At 40.7% G+C, this 12,189-nt stretch overlaps 1 protein-coding gene across 4 annotated transcripts in view; it reads right to left on the reverse strand.

Moving 5' to 3' along the window:
- Positions 1–12,189, reverse strand: part of MYH15 (myosin heavy chain 15) — a 47,736-nt gene that overhangs the window by 15,993 nt on the left and 19,554 nt on the right. For 3 of the 4 annotated variants that reach the window (XM_009675078.2, XM_068908064.1, XM_068908067.1), the window contains 13 exons: positions 11,384–11,451; positions 9,561–9,648; positions 9,232–9,349; positions 8,850–8,973; positions 8,043–8,179; positions 7,410–7,665; positions 6,708–6,950; positions 5,929–6,105; positions 5,259–5,404; positions 4,579–4,669; positions 3,176–3,565; positions 1,634–1,760; positions 449–567 (listed from right to left, as the gene is read on the reverse strand). In XM_009675078.2, the coding sequence (XP_009673373.1) occupies positions 449–567; positions 1,634–1,760; positions 3,176–3,565; positions 4,579–4,669; positions 5,259–5,404; positions 5,929–6,105; positions 6,708–6,950; positions 7,410–7,665; positions 8,043–8,179; positions 8,850–8,973; positions 9,232–9,349; positions 9,561–9,648; positions 11,384–11,451 (2,084 nt within the window). The remainder of the gene's footprint in view (positions 1–448; positions 568–1,633; positions 1,761–3,175; positions 3,566–4,578; positions 4,670–5,258; positions 5,405–5,928; positions 6,106–6,707; positions 6,951–7,409; positions 7,666–8,042; positions 8,180–8,849; positions 8,974–9,231; positions 9,350–9,560; positions 9,649–11,383; positions 11,452–12,189) is intronic. The other variant, XM_068908054.1, reaches the window with a different exon arrangement.

The raw sequence follows: 12,189 nt of genomic DNA on the forward strand, positions 1-12,189 counted from the left end.
GCCTGAAAAAACAGCCCTTAGGAATTCAAAGGGAGACCGAAGTCTGTTTCTTCTTGCTTCTGGCCATGACATTCCTGATCAAGTGGGGGTAAGAAGTGTTTGAAATTACTTAAGAAAACCTCTCCTGGTGATATGCTCAGCAAACAATCAAGACTGTAGATACTGTAACACCTTTGAAGAAGCATCCAAACTTTTAAGATGCAAGATCTGAGATGTTGAGTGCACTACTGGGTAAATTTTATTTAGCACTTATGAACACTGATCATTCTCCAGAATTTTTCTCCTCCTTTGACTTGTCTCAGTTTGAGGCAGGAGTTTATAATCAGCATAATTACCAAGAAGCATTCTCACTCCCATATCTCATTTCAGCTTTTATCCAGGCTACAACTGAACGTGAACAGTTTTTCCTATTCCATCTCAACCAATGGGGACACAGTTAAAGCATTACCTTGGTTTCCTCATCTAGCTGTCTCCTAAGTTCTTCAATCTGTTGTGTGAACGATGTTTTCCCCCGGGACAGCTGACTTATCAGTGACTCCTTCTCTTCCAGCTGTCTTACAAATTCACCTGCCAAGGGATTTAACCAAAAAAAAAAAAAAAAAAAAGGTAAGAACAGGAGGTGGCACACTCCTACAGAATGAAAAGTAAAGTCCCAGTTATCCAATTCTGCTGAGCAAAGGAACGAAGAGTGATTACGGCTGACCTTGCGAGCTTTTCTCCAAACTTGTAACCATCACACACTCCACTAGGATGGTTTTCTATTTTTTTTTTTTTTATTTGTACTGCCGTTACCTCAGCTCATTAACTTTAGTTCAGCTCACGGATCAGCCTAGACTGATGCCTACTTTCATGTGTGGTTGCAGCTGTTTTTGTTTATACTTTTCTTTGCTATTTTATACTGCTTTTCCACACATGGCTTTTCAGAGGGCTCCAAAGCAACCTGAGAATCTCACAGTTGCCAGTGTACAGAACAGAGGGAAACACAAGAAAAGCTATTTACAAGACTGGCATCACTGCAGGGTGGAAACCACGGCCTTATAGGAGTGAATAAAACTAATTATAAAATAGATAGGAAATGAAAAATTTGCGTCTTGGAAAATACATAGAAAGTTAGTCTAGCAGAACAGTGAAATTTGATGAGGATGCAGAAATTTAATAATTCTACTCTGGTTAAAAATGTAGCAAACACTTAGAGGATATTGGGTATTTTTGGTCTGATGTGAATGCCTTCCAGAGTGCAATGTCCAGGGTGACGCTTGGAAAGACTGTATTCACACAAACAGCGCTATACCAACTCCTTAGTCTTCCCTCTAGCATTGGTAAATAGATGTGGTGTATCATTGGGTGCTTAGCCAGCACATCCATTTCAGTTCATGAAATGAGAGTACAGCATGCTGGTAAATATGGTTGTAGGTTGTTTTTTTTAAGCCAGTCCAAGGCAAGGTTCCCCCCTCCAAAGTTATAAGAATATTGAAGACAGACAAGTAAAATGACACAGAGCTGCGGCTCCATTCTGCAATCCTAATCCAGCCACCTGCAAAGCAGATGCTGTTATGTAATACATCGCACTGACATTGAGACCCATTTGATATACTGTTTTCCAGTAACTTATTGAGGCTGAACATTCGCATACCATTCTCACTCTGAAGCTTTGTCTTTTGGGTAGTGAGATCATTCATAAGGCGAGTCATTTCCTCCAGTTTAGCTTTTGTCTCATTCAAATGATCTTCATAAGTCCGACAAAGTTTCTCTGCATTTGCCTAATAGGAATCGGAAGAAAACATATACCATGCTGCAGCTTTCCAAAGCCCAGAGGAATAGTTACCCTTTGTTTGCCTTTCAGGGAAACGATAGATAACAAAGACACAAATACCATTTTCATCACCAGCAAATAAGGTATTATAAGGTAGAGGGTAAGAACTGCTCTTAAGTTTTAAAGTATATATCAGGTTTTGTTGACATCCATTAAGGAAGAATTTTACCTAGTTAATATTACTCTTCCATTTGTCACTGAAGCAAGACAACAGTGAAAAGCATCTTCCAGAAACTCTGAGTAGAATTTGAGTAAAGAATTTGGGTTATAGTTCAGCTTTAAAAACGACTAAGAAGAAATGATTCCCCCTCCAGATGTGTGTGTGCATGCGCGCACTTGACGTTTTTCAAGATCAAGTTCATGAAAGGTAGAGGCTGCAGGGGGACATTGACATCCCTTATTCTTAGTGTGCTTTTCGTCACTACCTCATAAAGCACTTCATAAAGCAGATCAAAATCTTGTCACTGTTTTGAAGATGCAATACTGGAGTCAAGAGAGGAAAACTTGCCTGCTGTCACCTAGGAGGACAGCAGTAAAGCAGGGAATAGAAGCCCTATAAATAGCGTCCCAGGCCAGGGGTCTCCCCATTAGGCCACCCTGCCCCATGTATTTCCCTGTGGCTGGGTTCTGAACTGAAATATCACAGTGAAAAGACTCCACAAGAATGTCAAAAGCAATCACATGCCCATGAAATTCAGGTGTAAGCCTCCCTCTTAATTGCTAGATGGGGAAATCACCTCCAATGACAATTACTTTACTGATTCTGGTTTAATTGCCATTTATCATAAATTAAATTTGATGACAGCTTTATAACACTCAGAATGCTGAAATCTATTTTCTTCCCTTTTACTGAAAGGACTCTTTGGAGTGCTCTGAAAGCTACCAAGACTACATAGGAAACAAAATCCACAATTCAGCCGTAGGAAGTAAAAACACATGCAATGGTCCTGCAAGCTTTTGCTTGCCTTCCTTGTTAACACAACCCCAAACTGTGCACTACGGGCAGGATTGACAGGACGTGTTGGAGATGGGGGGTGTCCCATCCTCCTCATCATTACTAGGCTGGGGAAGCACAGTTTAAGTGATACAGTTGTGTGCTTTGAAATATATGGATGTAATATGAGGATGCCTGGGTCTGGGGATGCTCTATATATTTTAGACAGACCATCTCCGTTGCCATCCCACTTCCCGGTAATGAGGGTCATGCCACCATCTGGGAAGGAGTGATACTGTGTGGACAAGCCCCTCCAGATTGCAAGGCCTTCTGAAACACTCCCGCCCTACCAGGTGTCTTGGGAAACCTTCAGACCAGCCTTTGCTACACGCGACCTTTGTAGGGTAGGGAAGCCTCAAGCCCCTTACTTTTCCCTTGACCATCTGCTCCATGTTGGACGACAGATCATCCACTTCCATCTTCAGCTCGCTCTTTTCCTTCTCCAGTTTCTGCTTGACCCGCTGCAGGTTGTCCAGTTGCTCTCCCATTTCAGCCACACTGTCTGCATGCTTCTTCCTCAGGGTGGCAGCTGTGGCTTCATAGTGAAGTGTGGCCTCCTCGAGGTCCCGCCGCAGCTTCAGAAACTCTGCCTCACGTTTCTTGTTCATCTCTAGCTGGGCAGCAGTGGCTCCCCCAGCCTCCTCAAGTCGCTCACTTAACTCCTCCAGCTCTCGGGCCAACTCTGATCTCTGCTTTTCCACCTTGGCTCGAGCAGCTCTTTCCGCTTCCAACTCCTCTTCTAGTTCTTCTATACGAGCCTACCAAAGAGATACAAGCACCTCTGTGTCACCTCCATAACGATTCCCACCTCAAGACCTTGAAGCACCTAACAAATAGTTGAATCCACTGCCAGCCCACACCTTACAACTTATAAGCAGAGGCACAGCAGTTAAAGGACTTGCCAAATTATGCCAATAAAGCAGGTTCTGAGTTGGAGTAAGACTGATGAGTCACATCTTTCTCCCAGTAGATATTTTCTCTACAAGCTGTAGTTCAAGATATTTAGGTCAAGAACAGAAAAACAGAAAACAGAAAAAGTTACTTGTAGCAGGAGGGAGGAGTAGCAATCAACTGTCTTTGAAGGGGACTGTAAGAGTTCTCTTTGCTCCCATTTCAACAGCTATGTGACAGAAGTAACCTCGCTCTAGGAGTTTTGAGGTTGAGGATTTCAAATGCACTATGCAGAATTGCATGAATAATAGGTATATTGCACTGGAGGGTAGTCTTTTTTTGAAAAAGTTATTTTGACCAACCAATGCTCCACATTCAAATTACAAGAATGTTCTTTATTTCCACTTTAATTGTAGGTCAATTTTAACACAGAAACCATTAAAAAAGCTGATGTTTTGTGTTAAACATTTTGTTTGGACTGTTCTGACTGTCTTTGGCCTTTTCATTTCTGTTGAAAGTGTCATGCGCATTTGAGTCCCTCCCAGGCCTATCACTGCTGAATTCCTCCCTTGCACTTCCCTCCATCCCCTCAGCTCCGTGGTTTTGAACAATGTTATTTGCTTAAAAACAAGGTACCATAGCCTTCCTGCCTCACTTAAAACTACTAGCGTTCTGCAGCTGTATGTGGGAAGGAACCACTATAGAGTGAGCATCCGGAGGGAAACGGGAATTAGTCTGGGCAGCTACTGAGTTGCACCACTTTGGGTCTCGAGGCTAACTGAATTGCAGTTGCTACTTGTGAAAAATCTATGCAAAGCGCTTCAGTCAGGCACAAAGGGAGACTCCCTCTTAGAGGCAAAAAAGGGAGAGGCAAGCTGACCTGAAGCTCCTTGATCTTCTTTTGGAGCTGCATCACTATAGCTTGTTCATCTTCTATCTTGGAATTCAGCTGGCTCATTTCAAATTCTTTCCTGCCAGGGAAAGCAGAAACCCGCTTTGACAATTTGCCCTGTGGCTGAAGTAAAGTTAATCTGGTGCAATTTTTAAAGAGTTATTCCATAAAATTCCTAACGAAGCTAAGCTGAAATTGAAAGAGCAAACCTCATGTACCGTTATGTGCAGAAAAACACATCTTCCTCTGAACAGCGGTTTCCAAGCTAAGACCCTGGAGGCATTTGTGTGATTGCATTCACTGGTTTGTTATGTCTTACACAAGTGATGTTGTTTTCAGAATCAGTGGAAAAAATATTTTTAAAAGAGTGAGGTCTTTCAACAACACAGTCATAGCTTGTTAAGATGATTTTAGGGACTTCCTTCAGCTTTCTCCTCTAAGTGACAAAAACCACAAATATATATATTTTTAACACTGATAAGTATAATCCGTTCTAATGTTTCAGGTATAACATGCACCAGTAGCAAAGCAACTTTCTTTCCCTCCTTGGCTATACATTCTCTCCTTTGAGATGGAATTTCCTTTTTAGCCACATCAGAGCAGAATGATGCATCTGAAACGACAGCAGTAACTCTACTTTATTCTGTATAAGAGAAAGAATCTCTTACTTCTTTAGCTTTTCTTCCATCTGCAGCTTATCATTCTCCAAGTCCATGACACTCTCCTGGGTCAGCTTCAAATCCCCTTCCAGTTTGCGTTTTGCTCTTTCCAGATCCATCCTCACTTTCTTCTCTTGTTCAAGTGAGCCCTCAAGCTTTAGGAATGAAGTCATTTATTAAATATATTGAGCACAGATGGCTTACGACCAGGCATACCAGGCCCAGCTTTGTGCTGAGCTCTTGCAAGTGCTGTAGCAGAAGCACTTAAGTACAAGAGTCTGATTTTACATTTTTTTGTTTTCTTGCAGCCTGTACAAAGAGCATACAGGCTAGAGAAATATAACATAAGGACTACTCCACACTCCATGATTATGCAAGTATTACAGTTCTCTTGATAGCAGAGCTCTGTCTGACTGCATTACAGTGCAAATGCAACTGAGTAGTGGATTTTCCCTCATTATTGCACTCCTTTTGAAGGCTTAACTCCAGGGAGTACAGAGTTGCTGTAATTATACTCCTCCCTACCCCAACAGCACTACATGTGCTGTATTTATACACCCTTGACTATTTACAAAAGGACAGAAATACATGTCAAAGCTTTGTGAACATTTCAGACTGACGAACATTGTAAATGGTGTACAAACAAGCCTGGAGAAAAATTAAGGCAGAGCCAGCTTACGTCATCCACTTGTTGTTCCAGTTTCAGTTTAGCTTTGCTCAGTGTGTTGACCTTGTCCTCCTCTGCCTGTAGGTCATCCAGAACTTGCTGGTGAGCTTCCTGCAAGGACTTCTTCTCCTTAGTAAGTTTGCTAATGTTCTCATCAAGAGTTGCCATTTCTTCTGTCAGATTTTTGACCTGTATGAGAGAGGAAGCAGTGAGGGATATATTTGTAAGACTCTGGAGTGACAGATTATCATAGAGCTTAAAGGACTGTCTATACTGAATGTGTATGCAGGAAAAGGAGTGAAAGAAAGGATATTTTTTTCTTCCTCCATTTTTGGCATTTTGAGTGAAACTGACGTCAAGGGAGCCAGCAAGTGCCAATTCTTGTTGTGGGTGTTTTTCTTTCAAATACACTAAATCCTTTTCAATGTCACTAATTGTAGTGGACTCCAGCCTCTGGCCCTCTCTGGGAGAAGTAGGAGATGAGCTTTACATTTACAGGTTACAAGAAGAATAGTTGGAAGAACACGTGATTACAGCAGAAATTTATTTACTTAGAGAAGCCAAGGCTAGGCTTGATTGTTTAGCTGAATTGCAACACAACTCACTTCAGAAGAGGAGACCCTCAGGCTCAAACTTAAAAACTTTTTCCTTCATTAAGTCAAATGACTCTGTATATACACTGGCCCTGCATCATGGCCTGAATGAAGCAGTCAGAAGACTGGTAGCTCTCGTCATGGAGGTAATCCACCTCCCGTCTCATTTGAAATCATACAGTGAAGTTCTAAAAGTACCTTATTTTCAGTAGCGTGCTTCTCTTTCTCTACTTTTGCAAGTGTTATTTCAAGATCATCAATATCCTTCTTGAGTTCAGAGCACTCATCCTCCAATTTTCTTTTTTTAGAAGTCAGCTCAGAATTCATCTCTTCCTCGTCCTCAACCCGCTCTGTCAGTTCTTTGACTTTGGCCTCCAGCTGAATCTTAGATTTAATCAACAAGTCACATCGTTCCTCTGCGTCCGCCAGAGTGTCTTGCTCCTGGTGTGGCACAAGGAAGAGGACAGCAATGACTGTCTGACCTTTCGTCTTCCTCACTCGTCCTCCTTCCTCTAAGTGGTCACAAAGCCTGACCCAAAATTTCATAGCAGCATAAGGAACAACTTCTACTCATGAGTTCAAAAGGCAAGATCAACAATTAATTAATGGAGCAGGATGAGTGGTGGGCATGACAAGTCATGCATGCCCCTGTAGGAATACTTCTGTATTTAATTGCCCTGGACATTGACTGTGATAAAGCCCTGTAAGATTTGCATCACTAGCCCATCTGGTTATTTCCTAGGACATGCGAATTTCTATTTGCTATAACTTTTTGGCAATACTCTGACAAGTCCAACAGCTTATTTGAATTGAGTTGGCACTAATACCCCGATTTGTAAGCCTCTGTGTTTGAAAGAACATCTAACAATTACACAAGCGAAAGTAGCTTTGCCTACTCACGGCTTGGAGCTGGAGAAGCAAATCATTCTTCTCCTGAACCAAAGAGACTTGCTTTTCTTCAAGTTCCTTTCTCCTGGCTTCAGATTTTTCCAGAGCCTCCTTCAGTTTCAAAAACTCTTCCTTCATATTGGCCATCTCCTTTTCAGTTTCTGCAGACTTCAGAAGAGGTTTGATCTTAAAGAAAAGCTTCATCCAGGGCCAATTCTTCACAGCCATAAAAGCACGGATGTTCCACTGAATTACAAGAAGGGCATCCCTGGTTTAAGAAGAAGAAGAACAAATTCCCCGAAAACTTAGCCTGAATTGAAAAAGTGGATTTTTTTTTCCCCATCCTCAGCCACCTTTACTGCTTTGTTCTCAGTAATACTGGGAACTTACACTAGGTTCTAAAATATGGAAGAAACTTCCTCCATATTCCTTGATTTTTAGGGACATGAAGACTTTCCAAATCTGATTTTTATCTATGGGGTGGGCAACTAATATATGGTTGCTATTATTTTTATCGCATATCCACATTAAACTTTTAATTCAGAATTAGCTAGAGTTTTAAGGGCTGCAATAATGCTTCTATTCAATATAAAATTAAATGATAATGACCGTTATCCACTAAGATGTAAGGGAGTATGTTCATACCTGCGCTCCACTATCTTCTGAAACTCAATCCGCATCAGTCTGCCACGTGCTCTTGCTTGGATCATTGTTAAGATCTTTGCAAGTCTCTCATCCCTCATTTCTTCTAGATGACCCAAGAGACCAGCCTTGAAGAACACCTAATAGGTGCACAGATGTTATTCGACCATAAAGAATTATTTTATTTGACAGTACATCAGCAGGTACACAGACTTTATTGCAATTGCCCAGAAAAGCGGTATTTTTACTGGCACATTTATAAAGCAGAAGAAAATAGATGGACAAATATGATTTGCATGAGGGACTGCAGTTCCCCAACTGTTTTAAAACTGGGTCTCATCTTCTCAGTTTTGAACAGGCCAGACTATTTTATTGCCACATTACACGGTACCTTTGCAGTGTGGCAGGGTTCAAAGCAGTACAAATGAACTAGATCTCCCAACTCTCAGATCCCTGTGATTGAGATAATTGCACATGGCCTCATTTCAAAAGCTGCAGTTGATCTTGTGGTCCATGTACGTTTGGGCCTATCTAGACTACATAAACTGCTGTTTTACTGGAGCATACGGAGCATCAGCTGCTCCTGTGTTTGCTTGTAGCACTGCCGTAATCAAAGCTTTGTGGGAGCTTAAGCTCGAGAAACACAATTCCTCTAGCACAGCTTAAAAATTAGTATTAATTTGCTGCTATACTGCTGGCTCCTTGCGTTATAAGCTGTTCATTACCACCACTAGAAATTGCATAATGTTCTTTTGTGCACATTACATCCATCTCCTTTCTCTTTACATAGTCATTGACTTTTCTGGTTACCTTGGTGTGTCCAAAACGATACTGGTTATGGTCAATATCTAAAGATGACAGCAATTTTTCAGCAGCTTTTCTGCTATCCACAAACTTATCCTCTGGGATTGCACCTGGATTCAGAATGCGGTACCTGTTAATAACAGATTAACAATGAATAAAACTAGCCTAGATTCTACTTTTTTCAAAACTGCAAACATCACTTAGAGTAATTCCCTGCACCATATCTAGACAGATACAAGTAAGTGCATTATTCTGCCTTCCATGTTCAGACAGTCTGCATGGAAAATAAACTGGAATGGAATAAAATACCTCAAATAAAAATGAGATGATGTGCTTTGTTTATTTTGACTAATAGGGTAGGACAGGAGAGAACACAGCTCAGCATTACCTTTGTTTGAAGTCAGCATAAAGCACCCTGTTTGGGAAACCTTTACGGCAAATGCGGATGCCTTCCAGGACACCATTACAGCGGAGCTGATGCAAGACAAGGAAAGCATCCATTTCACCTACAGGGGAAAAACAAAGCTAAACTAAACAGGGCTCTTCCACAAGGCTTAACCTTCCTCTCACTGAGGGAATTAAAAAACATGAGGTGTCATGCCCTGAAAAAGCAACACTATTTGATAAAGTGAATGACATAGACAGTATTTAAGTACAGCCTGGTGGCTTGGAAGTAAATATTGAAATGACATTTTAAGGTTGTTGTGTTTTCCATACCTGGAGTTTTTGTTTCATTGGGGATAATGCATCGTACAAAGTGAGGGGCTGTAGATCTTAGGTTAGTCATCAGCTTATTTAAATTTTCCTAGAAAACATACATTAAAAACACAGTTAGCTTTAATGGTCTAGTGGAATCCCAATCATTCGTTTATTTGGTTTGCTGGCAGTTAAGTTTAAGGTCATGTCTCTAAATAGTCCCAACAAAATAATAAACTTAGCAAAATCACTAGAGAGAAAGATGTTCAAATAAACCGAGTGTCAATCAACTCTGTTTTAAGAATCCACATCAGTTTTAGCAAAGTCCTAAAGAGACAGATGTTTTACTCACAACCCCAGTACATCAGAAACAAGATTACCAGCAAGCAAGATGCAATGTCATCCTGCACATCATTTCTGTAAAGCTATTCTTTTATGCAATTTTCTCTTACACTAACTAAAAGTGTCTTACACTAACCAAAGGATGTATTCTTCATGCAGTGGTGCATGATAATGTATTGATATATTGATGACTAGCTTCATTAACACAGGTTAGTGACATCAAATCTTGTTTAATCGTAAAATTCTATAGTGAGTTTAAGCATTAGGACTCCCTCTTCCTACTATACTATCTGAATTAGGTTTTTGCCCCATCTTGTCTGAACTATGACTTCATACCATCTACTATGAGTACTAAGTTTTCACCTAGTGAAACTCTGATTTGAGCTCAATTTTTGCCTTGTGACTTCCTCACTCAATGAGGATTGTTCAGTTTCCCACAAGTTCCTCATAAAAGCTAGGTCTTTGTCCTCCGGCCCAATATTTTCCCTTTATTGATCTTAAACAGACATCTTCCAGACAGGCAGCAAGCTACCTTAGAAGAAATCAAGCTTTCAGTGCCTACCAGGGATCACCAAACGCTGTGAAACATCTTTTGTCTTAGTAAGTGGAAAATAGAGAAGATTAGAGGTGGAATGTGATGTCATCAGCAGACCGTTCAAACTGAAAATTTCTCATATGCTAGCCAGGATAATAAATGAGACAACAGGAGTTGGTGCCTAGCAGCTCCTTGTCCTGGAGTCCTGGAAAATGGCCTTCTACTTATGGATTATTAAACTACTGTTTATACACGCTTTCTTCGGCTATCTTCACACTTCTTCAAGCGTTATCTACACTGGCAAGATACAGGTCTCAGTTTCCGGGGATTTTGCTTCTTGAAGAGTAACTACTAACAAGATAATATGACACAACTAGGGGGAGACAACTACCTCCTTCCTCACCTGAGCTTTAGCTACATTATAGCTTCCTCAATGTTACCCCGTAAGAAATTGTAGTAACGGTAAATATAGTCCAATTTTTTCCCCACATATGACCCCAGTCACAGCTTCCACCTAGTCCTAGGAGGAGGGAATTACTCAGGGGAAAAAAAGAAGGGTTATGCTCCACTGCTTTCAACGACTTCTTCTTTTCTACGATTAATCTCAGGATCCAGCTACGAACAGTAAGCCGACAGGGACTAGCAAATAACTTGTAAACAGTTCCAGTTCCAGAGACATGCATGAAGGAACAAGCCACAAAATAAAAGTAGTTCACAAAATTTTGTGATACTTTCTCCAGTATAATAAGAATCCCGTAATCTACTTAATACTCAGAGAAGGAATAATAGAATAGTCCATCGCATATGCAGTTTTAATAACAATGTACTCATTTAGTCAAGGCCAGTATCCCAGGCCCAGAACGCAGTTCTGGTGTGAGATTTCAATTTCATTTGGGACAGTCCTTAACATTCCTCTTCAGTATATCGTCTGAACTCAAACTAGGAGGCGGGGATGGGAGAAACAAACCTTGTGTAACGAGGACACTGTTTGAAAAGAAGCACCTTTCTTGCGTTTCTTTTCGCCACCCTGGTCTACTAAGAAAAAAAGTGAAAAAAAAAGTCACATTTTTTATCTTAATGAGAGGTGCAAGGCAGGGCAGAGGAGATGGACAAACCGTTCTAAAAGCACAGCTTCATTTGAAAGAAAGGCATAGCAAATAACTTGCATGGCTGTGATTTGTCAAATATTATACAAAAATTTCTGAACTTAAGTGTTATATATCACAAGTTTGCAGCTCTGTTCATACTCATGGTTTTTGTCAAAGACCACTGTAAGCTTTCTGGATTACATTTTCATTTCACATCCAGACAGCATCACTTGTTACACAGAAAGTCCACAAATATGAATAAGGCAAAAATAGCTTTTAACAAAACAGAGTAGCTTGTAGTTCATTAAAAAACTGATAGATGATACAATGCAGAAAAATAAAAAGCTAAAGAAAAGTAATGCTTAGGGAGACTTTGCACTGTGCAATTGAAACCATAGCTCCCAAATATCTGTTCTGGAGATACCAGAGTTGCATAAGTAGCATTTCTCCAGAATAGAGGAAAAACAAGAGCATTTTTCTTGTGACTTCAGATCTTGTAGCTTTGTATCCCCTGAATTTCGCTCAAAGCTTCAATCAAACTCACTCAGATCCTCAAAGAGGACGCTAAGTTTTGACACGACCTTTATGAAGTTTCACCACACGAGCCAAACACTACCCAAAAGCGTTCAGCAATTGCTGTAGCTTTCTAAATACTGGACCACCAGATCATTTCCAGGAGGTCTGG

This window comes from Struthio camelus, chromosome 1 (genome assembly GCF_040807025.1).
Source record: "Struthio camelus isolate bStrCam1 chromosome 1, bStrCam1.hap1, whole genome shotgun sequence".
NCBI lineage: Eukaryota > Metazoa > Chordata > Aves > Struthioniformes > Struthionidae > Struthio > Struthio camelus.